Source organism: Opisthocomus hoazin, chromosome 13, assembly GCF_030867145.1.
Source record: "Opisthocomus hoazin isolate bOpiHoa1 chromosome 13, bOpiHoa1.hap1, whole genome shotgun sequence".
Lineage (NCBI taxonomy): Eukaryota > Metazoa > Chordata > Aves > Opisthocomiformes > Opisthocomidae > Opisthocomus > Opisthocomus hoazin.
The window spans coordinates 25685229-25703780 of record NC_134426.1 but is presented as its reverse complement, the minus strand read 5'-3'; the positions used below and the strand labels follow the sequence as shown (position 1 = coordinate 25703780).

Genomic DNA, 18552 nt, shown 5'->3' with positions numbered 1-18552 from the left:
CTCCTCCCCCGCTGCAGTGGATCAGGTGCCCCCCTCTCACTGGAGCCCCCGCGGGCGCCGGGGCCCGGCGCGGCCCTGCCCGCCCCACGGGTAGCGGGGCCCGGCCCGCCCCGCCCCGCGTTCGCCGCCGGTTGGCCGCCGCCCCGGCCCCGCCTCCCGGAAGCAGCTGGCGGCGCTGCCGGTGGCGGGCTGGGAGCGCTCCGCCATGGCCGCCGACCTCCGGGCTCCCGCCGGACGCCGCTCCGCCTCGCTCCGCCGCCCGCCTCGCTGAGCCTCTCCGCCCCGGCCCCGCCGCCCGCCATGGGCTCGCTGTTCCGCGGCGAGCCGATGTGCCTGGCGCAGCTCTTCCTCCAGAGCGGCTCGGCCTACGAGTGCCTCAGCGAGGTGGGCGAGCGCGGCCTGGCCGAGTTCCGAGACGTGAGTAGCGGCGGCGGGGCCTGGGCGCCCGGCGGGGCTTCCTGCGAGAGCGGGGGGTGGTCGGAGGACGCCGGGTGGGCGGCGCGGGGAAAGAGCCGCGGGTTTCATTCCGGTGGGGCGGTGTGGGAGGCTCCGAGGCCGCTGCTCGTCCGGCTTTCGCCGGCTCTGCCTCGCGGGTGCACGGCGGAGCTCCGCGGCCCGTTTGCCCGGGTGGTGGCGAGTCAGTGTGGAGCCCCGGCCTCCCCGGGGCTCAGGGGAGCGCGGTCTGGGGGGGCTGTACCCTGCCTCTCTCACGGGAGTACTTTGAACGTGGGGTTTTTTTTGCAGTAGGGTTCCATGCGCGAGCCCGTTACCCACCTGAAGCCACGCTGGCTTTAGTGTGAGTGTATGTGCACAGCTAGGAGATATGTCCACGCCGCTGGCAGATCAATAGAAACATCTTAGGTGTTCTCTAGGCTTACTTCTGCAACATCACAGGCCGCTGATTCATTAAACGTGTCTGTTCCCGGAGGAGCAGTTCCCCTTGCAGGAAACTACATGCCTGACTAACATTGTGTTAGGTCGGGTAATAATTAACCTTGTTTCTGTATTGTCTCATCGCAGTTACAGGATCTTTGCTTGCTGAATTGCTTCCAAGCATTCTTCAGAAATGTAGGTGGCAAAATCTTTGCAAGAAAAGCTGGGAGACATTAGACTAACAGCTAGTTAGTAAATATGGCAGGTAGGAGGAGACAGATGTGTAAGAACCATTACGTGGGTGTTACATGTTGCTGCCGTTCCAGGTATCTGACACACTGTTTATTCCAGAAATAATGTACTAGTGGTTCTGATTTAAAAGTGGAGTAAGTCGTCAGAGACATTGCACACTCATAATATGGGGATGTACGGAAAAAGATTCTTTCAAAACTTGACATTTCAAATAGAGTCTGCGGGACTCCATCACAAAAAATATGCTTGTAGAAAAGTTTGTTATTTTGAATACATTAAGCAGTATTTAACACTAGAAATAAGATTAGAAGTGGTTTCTCTGGTAGATCTAGTTATTTTGTTACTGGAGTAAAACTAGCGAAAAGCATTGATAGTTCTGCTTTAATAAAACCAACTTGCTGTGTGAAGACTTTAAATCTTTTTTGTGTTTTCATACCTACTTAGCTGAAAAGCACTTTGTAGAAGAGAGCACGCAGAATATGTGCAAAGTTGTCTCCATGAAGTCACAGAAATGGCTGTGGTTTTTAGGGGTGGTTGGTGTTTTGAATGCCTGATAGGCATTTTGTCTTTCTCCTTCAGCTTAACCCAAATGTAAGTGTATTTCAGAGAAAATTTGTGAATGAAGTAAAGAAGTGTGAAGAAATGGAAAGAATACTTGGTGAGCTTTATTTTACTGTCTGCCCTTTCTCGTCTCTGGTATTATTAAAGTTTACATTGCTAGAGTGGAACTACAGTGAAGGTTTCAGCTACAGATTTTTTTTAATCTTCCCAGTCTTGTATGATCTGAATGCTGTAGAATCGTACAAAATTTTCATATATGTGGAAAAAATACACACTCATTTGTAAAGTCTTTAGGTAGATTTTTGGAGCAGGAGATGACTGTAGCACTGAACTGGGTCAGAACACTCAAATATATTCCTTAATTTGTGTTGAGATGCTGCATCAGTTTTGAGTGTATCACAGAATCATTTAGGTTGGAGGGGATCTCTTGAGATCACCAAGTCAACGTCCAGCTCAATGGGGCAGCTAGAGCCAGTTGTCCAGGACTGGTGGGACTTTGAGTATGGAGACTCCACAGCCTCTCTGGGCAACCTGTTGCAGTGTTTTACCACGGATCTCTGATTCTTGGGTTTGTGAGTTGTAGAATTTACTTGCACTGCAATATGTATGTGCTAAATATGGGTTGGTTTGGGTTTGTTTAAAGCTTGGGGGGGAGGAGAGTTGCTAATGTGTTGCTAATGAATAGTTGAGACCATTTCAGTATTAACTGCTTAAAAGTCTGCTAGGAGAACGGAAGCTTTACTCTGGATATTTCCTTGACTATAAGATAAGCCCTGTTTTTCATGTTATTTAACTGAATGCCATTCAACTTCCAAGCAACCTCAAAAATATCTCAAGTTATTAATTATTAATTTCACATAGTAGTTAATGAATAGAGAAGGGTATGACGAGCATCACAAACAAGATGCAGGTTTCTTCAGTATGTCCCGAGGAAAAGTTACCCTTGAAGGGTTCTTTTTGTTGGAGCCCCATCAGAGGCATGTGCTGGTCATGCCAAACCATCCCAGTAGCTATTTCAGCAATCTCCCTGCCCAGCGTGAGCTGCGTTTGTTGTCAAGGTTGCTTAAGCCGCCTTGTTTGAACGCTTTTTATTCCAAACATGAGTTAACAAACAAAATGTCAGTTTGTGGCAGATGGCGTGATTAGCAGAAAGTGACACCTTGCAGCAACAAAGAGATACTATGAAATGTTAAAAGCTTCTTAAAAAGTACTTGTGGTTGGAAAATTTCAGTCGGAGGACTCTGAAGATAGCTTGCTTCTGCAAATTGCCAAGACAGAAATGTTCTGTGGTTTTTATTCCTAGCACTCCATAAGCCCCTCTTTTTTTTTCCCCTCCCTGGGGAGGCTAGTCTTCAGCCTTTCCTTGCATTGTTTTTGAAGATCGTAGTGTGTGTGATGGTGCTGAAATAAATAAATAAGATAGCCAGGGCCTGATGCTGCAGTGTGATCAGCACTATCACTAACAGCTGAAGGTCAACTGTGCAGCATTCTAGGAAGTATAAGGCAGTACCATTTCCTTTCTAACTCTGTTTTTCTTCTCACTCCAGGGTATTTAGTACAAGAAATTAAAAAAGCGGATATTCCACTACCTGAAGGAGATGTTGCTCCTCCTGCCCCCTTGCTGAAACACATTTTAGAAATCCAGGTAATTTTTCCACACAACAGATGCCAAAAGCATGGCTCTAGATCTTGGAACTTTATTTCAAACTTCATTATTTGCTGTCTTATTACCTGTGACTTAAGTTATAGGGCTGTGGCAGGGGAGGGGCAGAAGCATTTGCTTTCAGTTTTGACCATTTTTTTTTTTTCTTGCTGCCACTGTTGCTTCAGAGACTGCCAGTGAAGATTTGATATGTCGACACATAATTCCTATCAAAGGGTCACATCTAACTCATGGCGTTAGCAGTCATCGGTTTGGTTTTGATGGACTGGCATATTACACTGTTCCAGGCAAATTGTTTTCTGTAGCTGTAGTCCTTCAGCCTCACTTACTGCTTTGGGACTTAAGCTAAGACTCTTCTCGTGCATCCCAGATGTCCAGGGGGTGTGTGAGTTTTGTATGCCCACGGCTCTGCAGGTTCCGGCACTAGTTGCATAGCAAAACATGGTGCTGTTTTCCCTGGCTGCTTTTTCTGGTGTTGCGTTAGAAGTAGAAGCTAGTAAAATGCTGACATAATATTGAATGACTTTATATTTGGCTGTAGTTCTATTAATAGAATAGATAAGTGTCTTGCACCCTGTGCTATCTGCAGTTCGAATTCCAAGTCCGCATCACGCAGCTCAGACACAAATTAGGGTCAGAACAGCAGACTTAACAGGTGCCAGTGGAGGATCAAGTGTACTCAATACAAAGCAGTCTTTGGCAGCCTGAGGAATAAAACCTATGGAGCTGAAGTTACCTAAGAAATTGGGAAACTCCCATCATTGTGGCAAATAAACATGTGCTTAAAGTTCTTTCTCCCCTGATTCCCAAAACAGCATAACTGATTCTGTGTCATTTTTTCTCCATGTCTTAGGAACAGTTGCAGAAACTGGAGACAGAATTGAGGGAAGTAACTAAAAACAAAGAAAAGCTGAGGAGAAACCTGCTTGAACTGACAGAATACACGTGCATGTTAGAGGTCACACAGAGATTTGTCAGGAGAACAGCTGAGGTACTGATGAGGAGTGTGCGTCCTGTGGCATTTTTGTTGCATACTGTTAGTAGCTCTAGTTCAGTGCATGACTTTGCATTGGGCTTTACGGCGCTGGTAAGTTCATTATTGTTTGTGCTCCGTACCTAGAGAACCTGGCTGGCAACCTCTGGTGCTAGGCTGTGCTCAGGTACAGAGTGAAACGCAGCCCTACAAGAGCTTTGTGATTTCCCTGTTGAATTGTTTGACTGTTACTGCTGATGCCAACTGAAAATGAAGGCGTGTTTGTGTTATTTTATTGCATAAATTGTGCTAAAAAATTACCATGTAACCTTTGCAACACTGACTCTAACTGCTAAGAGCAGTGCGCTTGAGATCCCAAGATCTCTGTTGTCTGAGTTGAAAGCAGGAGAGGGTTTTATATTTTTATTGAAGTAATTTACTTAATTAACTTTTCTACTTCACAGTAATAAATGAACAATATTTCTTTTTTTCCGAAAGCTGTGAATGATCTTTGTTTTATTTGTTAGTACGAATCCCATTTACATGCAAATTACGAAGAATTTCCGTCTATGGAAAATGAGCCATTAGTGGATTACAACTGTATGCACAGACTGGGTGCCAAGCTGGGGTAGGTATGGTTTAGTCCATGTATGGCAGGTTGTCGGTGTGTGCTGGTTCAAAACTGTGTGATGAGCTGCCATAAATAACGGGCTACTTGCTTAAAAGATGGAGTGGGATGTGAATGTAGTGATTTCAGATGAGCCAAACAGTTTTAGAGAGGGCAGGAGCCTGACCCAAACATACCTTTGTAACAAAATTGGATTATTTGAAGAGATAAGTAGGACAGCACCAAAAAACGTGACATGAAACTTCAGTCGGACCAAGTATGTGTGTTAAGGAAGATCTCTTGAGTGCTCTAAATCAGTACTTCTACTGTTCAAGCTGTTTTTCTAGGATAAACATAGAGTGTTTTAATTGCTTGGCAGTGTCAGCTGTAAATGTAACATCGTTAATGTATGGACACTGCTCTCTACACCACCATTATGAGAGGGTATCTTACCAAGAAAAAATTAAGAACCTTAGAGAAAGAGTGTCAGCTGTAATTCTAGTTGTGTGCTCAGGCCTACAGTCTCTTTGTTTTCCAAACAGAAGTTGCATCTCTATTTTATGTACCAGTTACTGCCTGTTTAAAGTGATGCTTCCTTCTCTAGAGACGGCAGATGTTAAATTTTTGTAACTATGTGATCTTGAATGATAAGCTACTCTAAGTTTTTAATTTTTTCTGGTGAATTTTAGTTTATTTTTCAAACTTTTCTTTTTCCATAGGTTCATATCTGGGTTAGTTCACATAGCAAAACTTGAAGCATTTGAAAAAATGCTGTGGAGAGTCTGTAAAGGCTATACTATTCTTACATATGCAGAGTTGGATGAATGTCTGGAAGATCCAGATACGGTGAGTAAGCATTGTAACTATCAGTTTATGTTGTTCCGTACTTTTCATACGAAGAATTGCTGCTCAGGTCTTCATTGAATATAAATGATTTCCCAGTGCCCTCGGAGAGAGAACTATTTTGAAGTATTAGAACTTGTAAGACTTTAAAATTAGAGGTCTTGATGCCGCCATAACTATAGGAGTGGCAATTAATTTATCATAGTTCAACATGAAGAGAGCAGAACTTTGTTGTGGGTTAGCAGTGACTTTATGATTGGCTACCTTGATCAAAATACGTGGCATAAACGGCTGCTTGAATATTGATTAACTAGGTCTGTGCGGTGTGTTTCGTTTTAATAGGCATCTGGTTTCTTTATTCAATAGTTAAGGAAAAAAGTCTGGAGTACAGTTGGTCTTCTGTTAAGTTTTTTCTCTGAACTTACGAAATTCAGTTTTTGTAAATCAGCAACTGTGGCTGCCTAATCTGTCACTTTTAAATTTCACTTCGATTCTAATTTGTAACATTTTAATTTTTTAAGACTTCATTTGTTACTGATAATTCTGAGATGCTGAAACATAATACCTCTTTTATTTTCCTTGAAAGCTTTTTCTGTTTTTTCTCTTATATACCAAAAAAGAGAGATATTGGCACACTTGAATTTTTTTTTTTGATCTTCACTAAAATAGTGGAAGGTTAGTGCTACTACCACAGCTTTTTATTCAGATTTGTTATTTTGTTCTATAATTATATCACAGTGGCGTAGTTGGTTAAAATCAAACTTCATCAACTTAACTTTTTTGGGTTTTTTTTAGGGCGAAACCACAAAATGGTTTGTTTTTTTAGTGTCCTATTGGGGTGAACAAATTGGCCAGAAAGTTAAGAAGATTTGTGATTGGTAAGAACTGAAACTAATAGATACAATTTCTTTATCCCTGTGTTATTTTCTTGTTAGTTTTCCCTCTGCTCCCCTTCCTTGTGAGTGTTGATTTCTAGTCAAGGTTTTTGAAGTTAAATTTGTTCCTCCCCCCAACTGCGTCTAGCTTTATAATTATGCAATACACAAATAAATGTATGAGTCATTTTATCTGCAGTCCTTATACAAAATGGCTCTCTGTTGAATCTGTTCCAGGGTTATTAAATGATGTGTTGCAGATTTGACTAAGGCATGGGGTTAGGTGATTTGCTTTGTTTTAGTTGGGTTATTTAACACAAACTTCTGTTTTTCTGTAGCTATCGTTGTCATGTGTATCCCTATCCAAATACTGTGGACGAGCGCAAGGCGGTTGTTGAAGGACTGAACGTTCGTATACAGGATCTTCATACTGTGAGTAAATAACAGTATTCCCTTTGCTGTAGTTACTGCACCATAGGAAATAATTTGATGAATCACAGCATTAAATACATGAATATGTTTCTAAAATGCATACAGCATTGGATCTGGACATGACTGTGTGTCATGTCTCTGGTCTTGTGGTGCATTTATCTGTTAAATTTCAGGGCATTTGGCATTGCCTTCTGTTTTAAGCCGTGGCTGTTGCACCCTCCTACAAATGTAATCCAGCATTGTGCAAATACTGGGTGCCTTTACTGTGGTGAACATAACCACTGTTAACGTTTTCAGTGAAATCCTTTTGTTTTGTTCTTGGACAAAGGTGCTGCATAAAACTGAGGATTACTTACGCCAAGTCTTGTGTAAAGCATCTGAATCCATCTATACATGGGTTATCCAAGTGAAGAAGATGAAAGCCATTTATCATGTGCTCAACCTGTGCAGTTTTGATGTCACAAATAAATGTTTAATTGCTGAGGTTTGGTGTCCAGTGGCTGATCTGCAAAATTTGCGTCATGCGTTGGAGGAAGGTTCGGTAAGTCAGCTGAATGCTCAGTGATGTTAAAACGTTTGTCTTGAACTAACTATACAGATAAGGAAAGAAAATAATTATTTAAAATAGGCTAAAAGTAGGCATAGGCAGGTCTGGGTCTCTATGAACTCATACCAAACAATTTCTTTATAAGCAGAGCCCTTGTTTAGTGTTGTGTGTGGTGGTCTGGTTTGTTTGGTTTTTGTTTTGTTGGGTTTTTTTGTTGTGGGTTTTTTTTTTTTTGTTAATAACTGCTGTGTTGGACCAGGATCTGACTGGGCTCACAGTGCTATTTGCGGTCAGGTAGAAGGTGCTAATTCCCTTCTGTTAGTTGTGTTGAGTGCAGGTCCACCTTTTAGTTCTGTAAGAGAATTTTTAGTAACAAATCTTTGTTTTATAATACTGACTGATGAGTCTCATCTGATATTTCATATAAAGTAAGGATTAGAACACTATACGTAATCAATGTTTTTAGAGGAACAGATTAACTTTTCTTCTTTTAAAAAAGGCTTGAGGGGGTCAGTGTTAAAGTTGGGGCTTAATTTAGGGATGTTTCAGGATCAGTGAAACCGCTGATGGAGGAAATGTTTTCTCTTTGATTAGATTAAGCATGAAAGGAGTTTTCATATAAATGTATCTTCTTTCTGTCTGTAATTAGAGGAAGAGTGGAGCTACAGTTTCTTCATTCATGAATACCATCCCAACAACACAACCTCCTCCGACTTTGATACGGACCAATAAATTCACCTCAGGGTTCCAAAACATTGTTGATGCTTATGGAGTTGGAAGCTATGGGGAAGTTAATCCAGGTTGGTCCTCCTGAAATCTGAACTGTGAGCTGTGCTGTCATTACTGCTTGCCTTGTTAAGTGTTTCAATCCCTTGCTGAACTGGACACTAGTAAAGGCAAAATGGTGGCAACCATACTGCTTATTAGTTGTTGTTTCGGTAGTTCACCAGAAGTACAGATGGTGTTCCAAGCAGTAAGTGGGATTTGATTTTGCTGAGTTATTTTGGCATGAAAGATGCTGATAATAGTTGTATAATGCTTCTTTGTGTATTTTACCTTGGATAAGATAAGATATTTAAAGGAAAAGAAGAAAACTTTGGTAATGGCTATTGATCTTACTGAAGTGTGGAGCTCATCACTTGAAAAATCCAGCTTGTTGTATAGCCCAGTTAGTTTAATGCCCTTATGTATTTTTGTAGTTACATTGACTGTGTCATGCTGTACAGGAGAACGTACAGAGCCAAAATAGCCACGAAGGAAGAGTTGTTTGTTTTTTATTTCCTGGGCTTATGTTACTATCCTCAGAATTGTCGGCTAATGCTCAATTGTGGAGTTGTCATTACTAAGGGATGTTCTAAGCAAGCTTTAAATGGAGTTAAATTTATAGTGGAGGGGGGGGAAAGCTCTATTAGCAGGGGCTGAAATATCTTTCAAACAAAAAGCTGAAAATTGAGAGGTTATAGTAGTTGAGTTGCTTAGGCCTAATTCAGATAGCAACATCATCTATTGTGCTGTGTGCCTGAAATCTGTTATGTTGTCATTTCAGCTCTCTATACCATCATCACTTTTCCCTTCTTGTTTGCGATTATGTTTGGAGACTTTGGGCATGGTCTGCTAATGTTCCTGTTTGCACTCCTAACAATACTGTATGAAAAACACCCTCGATTACAAAGATCACAAGATGAGGTAAAAGGAATTACAAACAATTTACTCTCCACCCTCTCTCCACTCTGTTCAATTGAATAGTTATTATGTTTCTGAAAAGTACTATTTATTGCACATTAGACTGTTTTTTTTCCTTTGTTTCAGGATTTTCAGTGTTTAAAGCTGCCATATTCCTCAAGATTAATGTAGTATCTTGAACTATTCACTTTTTTTGAAAGGGCAGAAATAATCAAGTTCGAATGAAAGACTGACAAAAATTAGTTGATACTGTTGGGCTTGTCTTTCCCTCTGCTAGGGCTGCTTAGCGATGTGGGTGTTGTGCAGAATGTGGCTACAGTGACTAAAGCGAGGAGAAAATTGATTGTTCAAATTCCATCTTCTGTTATTGTTTCTGAAAAGGAGTTGCAGTTTGAAATTTATTGAACTTAGTTTTAACTAATTTTTTCATGATACGGGATTGGAGTGCAGGAACACCTGCATCTCTCCTTAGAATTGTGTTTAATTAAGAATGGCTGCAAATGACTAACTTCCTGAAAAGTAGTCCCGGGCAGGAAATGTGGCTTACAAAGACTATTTGTTTGTGTAACGACGCCAATGAGAAAAGTCTCAGTTTCTGTAATGGGAGCTTGCATGGGGACTTTGAATCTCCGTATTCGATTTAAACCGCAGTTGCCTTTCAGAATATACTTCTCGCTGCTAGCTGTGTTTCCTAATGCATATAAACTTCTGCATATAAGTCACTTCACATAAAGCTGAGAATGTGGGGAGATGAATTGCTCCAGTTTGGTGGCTGCCAGTTGTAAATTGCATATTCGCATACTTAAAGCAAAATTCTCCATGTTACATCTTTGTTGGCCTTAGGCTTCTTCATATTCGTTAATGACTATTCACAAGAATTTTTAGTTTTCAGAAGTCTTTGTATGGCCAAAAATGCATTTCTCTTAGAAATGTGTAGATAACGATTGTTCATGTACAGATGATGTTCTCTATTTTTTCTTTTTTCCAATACTTACAGATAATGAAAATGTTATTTGAAGGCCGATACGTTATTTTATTAATGGGTCTGTTCTCTGTATACACTGGATTGATCTATAATGACTGTTTTTCAAAGTCAGTAAATATATTTGGTTCTGGATGGAATGTTTCAGCAATGTTTGAACAGAAGGTTTGGAGGTGAGTAGCATTTGCTAGACCATTAAAACTAAAATGTACTTTATGCAGCAGTTAACCCTTTTGCTCACCCATTTTAACCGACCTTTTATTGAGAGCAGTAAGGAAATGTGGTGAAATCTAGCAAAATCTATTTAAGATAGCAAGTGCTGGTGCACTAAGGGCTAAGTGATACATCTGCACTTAGAATAAAAAAGGCAATAATGGTTATTTAAAAAAAAACAACCAAATTGCGTGTTATTTTAGATTGCGAAATCCACAGAGAACACAATTTCTTGCAAAATCACTCTTAGAATTTGATTATATTTAAATCAGTCAGTCTGTGAAGTTAACGTCATATTGATCAGTGCTGCTTTACTGGGTTTACATGTCCTTGGTCACCTGGAACATCTTCTAGAGTATTATCATTTGGTATAGCTGACAATCAGTCTTCTCCTGGAGCGAATTCTGTTGCGATACCCTAATGCTGTGTGCTAGCTAGCGACTTCAAGTGATTAAAAACTGCAGCTGGCATAGTATCTTTTTATTGGTAGTAAGAACTTGCACCAAATTTTATGAGGTGATATTTCTAAGCTTTATTCTGTCTCTAAAACTTCTTAGGTGTGTTTTGCATGGTTTTTTGTGGTCTCACGACTTCAGTAGTATTGTAAAATCCTGACAGCAGGCACTAGGACTTTGTCTTGCCACATATTCTTTTTATTCAGAAGTGCACTGCCTCCTATGTTATGGCTTGTCTTTACATTGATGGTTTTAGTTTGTCTCCCATTATTGTATTTTCCAGGAGAGGTTTCTGAAGGAAAAAAAAATCTTATGAGATTTTGAGACGAATAGAAAACACAGGGCTAGTTTTGGAGAAATTTGTCATACCTAGATCATGCTTCTGGAATGAATAGCTGAGCAGCATTAGCACCTACTTTAAAGAAAGTAACAATTAATGGAATAAATTAATTACCCAGCAATCATTAGTCTCTGCACAGCTTTCCTTGGTAGTTTAAAAAAAAAAAAAAAAAAAAGGCTATGTGAATTGTCAAACCTACTTTTTCACAAAGTGGGGTAACCTCATTGTTTTGAGGTATCGTGGCCCTTTGGTATTTAAATGTTCACAGCTTGAATCTCATTTTACCTCAAAAACAGGAAGTGACTTAAAATAGAAGAGTCAAAACCGCTGACTTTGATTAAAGTGTGAACAGGTTACGAGTGCTGTGTTAATTAAAAACTGCACGAAGTTAGAGTGGAAACTCATGCAAAAGGGAACGAGGATATAAATTGTTCTTTGGGTATTTGGTAGTGAATTTCATATAAAAGCAAATTGCGAGCTTTTAAATGAAACTTTCCATTCTAGGGGAATGAGGAATAAAATCCAGAAACTTTCCTTTCAAAGACAGTGCAAATTAAGCTCAGATTTTGACTTTCTGGAGGGTTATGGGGTTTTTTTGGTATTTTTATTAGCCAGGCTCTTTGTGCTTAGAAAGCCTTTTATTCTTTTGAAGTCTGACTGTGGGTGAGCTGGTTGTATAAAGGAAAGCAGGAGCGGTGTCCTGCAGAACTGAAAGTGTAGGCTGTCACTGTGTTGAAACAATGTCAGATCCAATTGTGTCTTTCTTTCTCTGCAGTCTGGAGGATCTGAAGTCTAATAATTTTCTAACACTGGATCCAAATGTAACTGGTGTATACAGTGGAGCTTATCCCTTTGGAATTGATCCGGTTAGTTTTATTCTTTTAAATTACCCATTTGCGATGATCAGTCATTTGTAAATTAGATTTTGGTATGTGTATTAAGAAGATAAATCTTACTATGGAAAAAATACACTTCTACTTGCGTTCTCTATTCAAAAAGAGCTGGTTTTGTCTTCTTTTCTTCAGATATGGAATTTGGCAAGCAACCGTCTCAGTTTTTTAAACTCTTTCAAAATGAAAATGTCTGTGATTTTTGGAGTGACTCATATGACGTTTGGAGTTGTATTGGGGGTATTTAACCACTTGTAAGTACAAGAAGTTAAGATAATATTAACATTATAGTTTTTGTCAAGACTTGAATTAAAACAGTTAATCCAGTAAGCGAAACTGGAACAATTTTTTAAAAACAGAACAACAGTAATTGTGAAAAGTTTTCTTAAAAAAACCCAGTAGCAGAGAGGTCTTCCTTCACATAAATAAGAAATCTGAAGACATTGATTAATACGAGATTTTTTCACTTGTTAGTAAATATAGGTACAAGCCTCTTATGGTCTTGATTTCCACTGAAATACCTGATTAAAATTTCACTGAATATGAAGAAATCAGTTCTGGATTGTAATTTCAGTCTTACTGTTTAAAAGTGCTGAGTACTGTTCTGTGTTATTGAAGTCATGTTTGGGCCGTGTGTTTATCTTGATCTTTCTTTGTAAAACTTATTTGTCTTTTTCCCATTTTTATCTTTAAGGCATTTCAAGAAGAAGTGTAATATTTATTTGATTTTTATTCCGGAACTTTTATTCATGATGTGCATTTTTGGCTACCTTGTGTTTATGATCATCTTTAAATGGTTAGCGTACTCTGCAGAGGACTCTACATCTGCTCCTAGTATTCTGATTCAATTTATTAACATGTTCTTGTTTTCTGGTGGTGAAACAGATGCCTTCTACACGGGACAGGTTAGTAGTGTTCTTACAAGCTTTTGAAGAGCCTGTATTCCCTATGCAGATAACACTTTACCAGTCATGAAGAGCTGATGGCTGAGTGTTCCCCTAGGAAGGGGAGTGTATCAGACTCAGGGGAAACTGAATAAACGTTATGATTAAATAACATATTTACTCTTTAATTGGTTATAAGATTTTATATAGTGAAAATACCTGTTTCTAGAACAGTATCTCCCAGGTTAAAGTTAACGCTAGGGAACAGAGTCTCATGCTTCTAATTTTGATGCTTTTCTATGTGCTGTAAATAATCTTACTAAACTGATTATCAGTAATGCTTAATCTGGAACCCCGTCCTGAAGATGCTGGATGTCTGTAACCCAATTTAAGGGCCTGATTAAGTTCAATTGCATGTGCATTCAAGTGCATGTTCAATTTGGAGTACATGCCCACTAAAATCAGTAGTAGTTTTCTTGTGCTCGAAGAGGCCTTTGAAGGAAAATGGGAAGGCTTTTCCTATGTTTGATTTTGTGACCTAATCTCATTTTTTCTTTCTCCCTCAAACAGGTTGCTCTGCAGAGGTTGTTACTTAGTATTGCTTTTCTTTCTGTTCCTGTAATGCTTTTTGGTAAACCACTTTATTTATATTGGTTGCGTGGTGGAGGCCGAGGCATTAGAATGTACAGGGTAAGTATTGAGAGACACTTGCACGTTTCTTCAGTATAGAAGAATTCAGCTGGTGTTGTATTGCATATAGAGTAATGTCCTTACTAGATATTTCTACTCAACTACAAAAATTTTTGACTATAACACATAATAGTACTGTGTTTCTCTAGCTCTCTTTTTGCCTTTGCCTGCGACTACTTTAAATAGATTTTAAAAATGACACTGGCAGTCACTTGAAGACACGATACATTTCCATTTTGTAGAGTGGCTACAAGCTAATTCGAAAAGAAAGTGAAGAAGAACTTTCTCTGCTGAGATGTCATGATGTAGAAGAAGGAGGCAGTCATTCTGACAGTGGGCACAGAGAGGGGGATGGAGAGGAGGTAACGTTTTTAGTTAATCTCTAGTTTGTATGTCCTTAAAAGCAAATTAGAAGTGGAAAATCTAGAAGACAACATGTGCACTGAGTCCCTAGAAGTTTTCGCGAAAATCAGCTGAGCTTTTACAAAGACCTGGATGGCTGAGTGCAGTTTATTTATTTTTATTTGTTGCTATTTTATTCATTATTTCTTGGTATATTCAGATTTTTACAGTATGCCACAATCTGTCTGTAGTGGAGAACAGGACGAGTGCTTTATTTGCATCTGTAGACTTTGTATCTGAGACTATAGGCGTTCTTAAATAGAAGACTGGGATAAAAATCCTTGGTTTTGTATGGTTTTATGGATTCTTGAAATTAAGGCAAGAGGATGACTGTCCATTTTCCTCATAATTAAACTTGGCTTTTCATCCAGACAAAAGTCTTTTTTATGTCTGCAAATTACATCTTGTGATGAGGATGATTGCTAATGGGGTTGGGGAGGCATGGGCGGCGTTCCTGGTCCCCAGCTATTGCTGCTGTGTAGTTTGGACAAATTTTTAAAGGTCTTGACTGATTCCACTGATTTCATGAGTTGAAAGACAAAAATGCTTCAGTTTCCCAGTGTACAGACCATGTATAGTACTTGCTTCACTGATGCAGTTGACTCTTCCTTCTTATGTGTAGGAAATACAAGAATTGTTTGTTTAAATAAAACATGTCATAGTTTCATGCAAAGTAAGTGTTGAAATTTGCAGTAATTTTAGTCTTGGAACTCTTTGTTAGCAACAAGTACGTATATTTAGAGTTTACAGTATTAACGTGGTTATTTCTCTGTCATTAGCATTACTAATAATTAATTCTGCTTTTAAAGATGCAAACATTGACATTGTAAACTTACGACCTCAACAGAGTGGGAATTGGAACCATGGCTGGTTTTACTACTTAAAGTTTTCAAGTATTAGATATATTCCTTGTGGAGAAGATAAATTGCATTCATTTTTATCTACCAACAAAGTAATTGGGGAAACTAACTGGAAAACTATAGCATCTGAATTTTTTTTAATGCTGTCTCTCTCATAAGGCTCTAAACATAGCAGTTTTTTTTTACTTGATATGAAATTGATGTATTACCCTTTAATGGATTTTTTTCTTCCATGTCGATTAAGATTTGCAGATGAATGTTTTTGTTCTGTCATGCTGTACTATGTTTTTTTAAATGGATACAAATGTATTTTTATATTTTAGCTTAATTTTGCAGATGTTTTTATGAATCAAGCAATTCATACCATTGAATACTGTCTGGGATGTATTTCTAATACAGCCTCGTATCTGCGACTCTGGGCATTAAGTCTTGCTCATGCACGTAAGTGGGGTTTTTTGTTGGTTGGTTGGTTGTGGGTTTTTTTAATCTGTCCTGTATTTTTAATGCTGTTTAGAGGGAGGCTGGCCTGTTGAAGTGATGCTACTGAAATTAGTAGGAAATTATCTTTCTTCATTTAAAAAAATTGCCTGTTTAATGATCTATGGAAAGCCCCCAAACTATAATTGTGACTTACTGTTTGGAATCTAGTAATTGTCTTCATTGATTGCTCTGTGTTGTCAAGACACTGATTATCTGAGCACTGTGTTACCTCACAGAACAGTGGATCAGTAGTCTGTACAGTACCATTTCTGCTTTTTTCCATCGATTGACCAGTTTGGAAGGTATTTAAAAGTATTGGTGTCATGGTGTGAAGTGTTGCCATCAGTAGATTGTATTTTGAAACTGAGATGTACCTTCAGGTATTTCTGGGGAACGAGGAGGGGCAACTAACTGGGGTGGGAGGGTTGCCATGCTCAGCAGATCGTGTAATATTGTTTAAACTAGAATGCGGGTTAATTAGGGTAGCTCACTGGGTGAACGTATGCACTACCAACATTAATTATGAAAACTTTTTTTTTAATAGAGTTATCAGAAGTTCTATGGCAAATGGTGATGAGAGTGGGTCTTCGTGTGGATGCAACATACGGTGTCTTGCTGTTAGTCCCTCTTCTAGCCTTTTTTGCTGTGCTAACAGTTTTTATTCTTTTGGTCATGGAGGGGCTTTCTGCTTTTCTCCATGCTCTACGACTTCACTGGTAAGTTAATTATTTACTTATACCACTTTAGCATATACTGGCTTGTTTAAGAGGAGGTTTTGTGTCAAAATATTAGGTGCATTATTAAAAAGAAGTGTTAAATTCAACAGCCTCATGCTACTGTAATAGATTTATTTAATCATATTAAATAAATGGCTAGTTAGTTGAGTGTGATTATTCCTCTGGAATATTTTCAGTAAATTCAAATATTATGTTGGCTTATTACGCATATTAACCTCAGCCACATTCGGAGCTGATTCTGGTGCAAACTATGAGCACATTTGATTTATAGTATTGCAACTTTTCATACTGTAGAATTATAGTAACGTGATTAACTGTTTTTAATTTCAGTCGGATTATATCACTGAATGGCTTCAGTCTATTTTATTTGTTCGGTTCAACAGAACGTTTATATCAGTGAGCAAAACTTTTGCTAAAAGGAGGGCTGCCAACCCTTAAGTATTTTAATCCGTTCTTAGTCCTAATGTCACTCTGCATATTGGAGTGGATTCAGAGAATGTTTAGTTTGAAACCTGATGAAATTTACAGTGTAAGAAAAGGCAGACATATATAGTATATAAACACACGAGGCAGAGCTATATGCATTACATTGTCCTTGTGATATTGTGTATTTGCAAAACAATTGACTTCAACTAACTCAAAACCAAATTAATAAGAAGTGAGAAATGAGCCATTGCAGCACCACCTCAGTGTGTTTGGGTCTCTTGAGAAACATGAAGTTTGCCTGCGACTGTGACAGGAAGGTTAAATAGCTGTGCAGGAAGCGTCAGTGGCAGGACTGGGATTGGGTTTGTTCAGCCGCTGCCTGTTGCACAGTTCTGTCCCTTGACGACTGGTCATTTTGGTTTCATACACAGATTTCTGCTTGTTTTTTTTCTTTTCTCATTTCAGGGTGGAATTTCAGAACAAATTCTACTCAGGTGGAGGATACAAGTTTACACCTTTCTCTTTTAAGCACATTTCTTTACGTTTTAATAAAGATGGTCGGGCATAGTTCGGTTGCTGTCAGCAGAGATGTTTGGAATTGTCTGCAAATAATCATGCGATTGGATCTCCCCTATGAATGGTTTCTTGTAGGACAAAGTGTTTTTCACTGATTGCCTTATGATGCAGCCAAATAAATCTGTAATATATACCTCCCGTAGAAATACATAGCAGATCTGGAGCATCTTGTAAAGTATGTAGGTATAAAATGTACATTCTTCTTGATAAACTAATGTTGTAAATTAATTTTATTCTTAAAAAAAAAAAGGTTGTTACTGCTTGTAAGTGTAGGCTTTTTTTTTGTTGAGGCCGTTTATTTTCTTGAGTGGTTACTTTTAAGTTATCCGAAAGACTCTTCATCATATTAAACATTCATTACTAATCATATACGTAAGCAAGCTGCCATCTTGTGCACTTTGGGAACAACTCAGCAATGCAGCAGCAGCACTGTTCTCTTTTCAGTATCTTTTCCAGAAGCATAATGAAATGTAAATTTATACACAGCAATGCAACGTGCTCCTTTTTTTCGGCCATATTTAAGATTGCGCCGAGAATGTTAAGTGGTTATTCCGAGTTCCGCCCTAGAGTCATTAATCTCTCAGAGGCCGCAGTGATACATCGCGTTACGGAAGAAGGCAGGATTAGAAGTGGGGACTGGAAGTGTTAGCCCTGTCGTTTCCCGAGAGCGAGGAGCTTTCTGCGGTGCCAGTTGTGTGCAGCCCGGCACTGGCCCTGACCTGGATGGGGAAAAGCCTTGTGTGGTCTGGGTGAGGGGACAAATAAAAGACTCAAACTCTGCCTGCTAGGAATTTCTGTCCCAGGCTCTGTTTTCACAGTGTGCTCCCAGGCAGAGTTTCTGCTCCTAGGAATAACTTTTGCATGGCGGCTGAAGAATTGACCTCGATCCGTGCTTATGGATATGCAGCATTATTTATCTGATGATGAGACGAAGTTTACACTGAAGAGGCAGAAAGGGGTCGTTTTGCATTGTTTTTTTGTATCAGTCTGAACATGGGGATATGAGCATAATGTTTTAACACGTGCCCTGAGACCAGCAGAAGTTGAATTTTGCACTTGTTTCATACCAATTGCGAATAAAGCCCGTTTTGTCCTTTTTGGAGCGGGCCCTCACGTTTGTACGCGGCCCCGGGCACGGCGGGAGGGGCTCGGGGCTCGGCCTGCGGCCCATTCTGCTGCCCGCGGCGGGCCCTTCGCTGCCCGGGGTGCGTCCCCGCTGCCTGAGGCGCTTCCCGCCGAGGCGCCCAGAGGGGCGGCGGGGGCGCGGCCGCGCGAGGCAGGCTTTGGCCTCCTGAGGCGGGCGGGCCG

At 39.8% G+C, this 18552-nt stretch overlaps 1 protein-coding gene across 1 annotated transcript; it reads left to right on the top strand.

Annotated features, from left to right (window-relative positions):
* Window positions 1-205: 205 nt before the first annotated feature.
* On the top strand, window positions 206-18324 carry ATP6V0A2 (ATPase H+ transporting V0 subunit a2). Its single transcript, XM_075435070.1, has 20 exons — window positions 206-417; window positions 1705-1783; window positions 3234-3331; window positions 4203-4340; window positions 4850-4950; window positions 5649-5775; window positions 6568-6650; window positions 6986-7079; window positions 7408-7620; window positions 8276-8426; window positions 9173-9312; window positions 10307-10464; window positions 12075-12165; window positions 12325-12443; window positions 12884-13094; window positions 13644-13763; window positions 14006-14125; window positions 15349-15466; window positions 16050-16221; window positions 17134-18324. The coding sequence occupies exons 1-20, from the start codon at window positions 301-303 to the stop codon at window positions 17234-17236; spliced, it is 2553 nt and encodes an 850-aa protein (XP_075291185.1). The 5' UTR covers window positions 206-300; the 3' UTR covers window positions 17237-18324.
* Window positions 18325-18552: the final 228 nt, after the last annotated feature.

What these genes read in the sequence shown, in the direction of transcription:
- ATP6V0A2 (XM_075435070.1), top strand. Translation starts at nt 301, where the DNA reads ATGGGCTCGCTGTTCCGCGGCGAGCCGATGTGCCTGGCGCAGCTCTTC. An exon ending in TACAAAGATCACAAGATGAG is followed by an intron (nt 9,313 to 10,306) that starts GTAAAAGGAATT and finishes CAATACTTACAG; the next exon opens with ATAATGAAAATGTTATTTGA. An exon ending in GAGGCATTAGAATGTACAGG is followed by an intron (nt 13,764 to 14,005) that starts GTAAGTATTGAG and finishes TCCATTTTGTAG; the next exon opens with AGTGGCTACAAGCTAATTCG.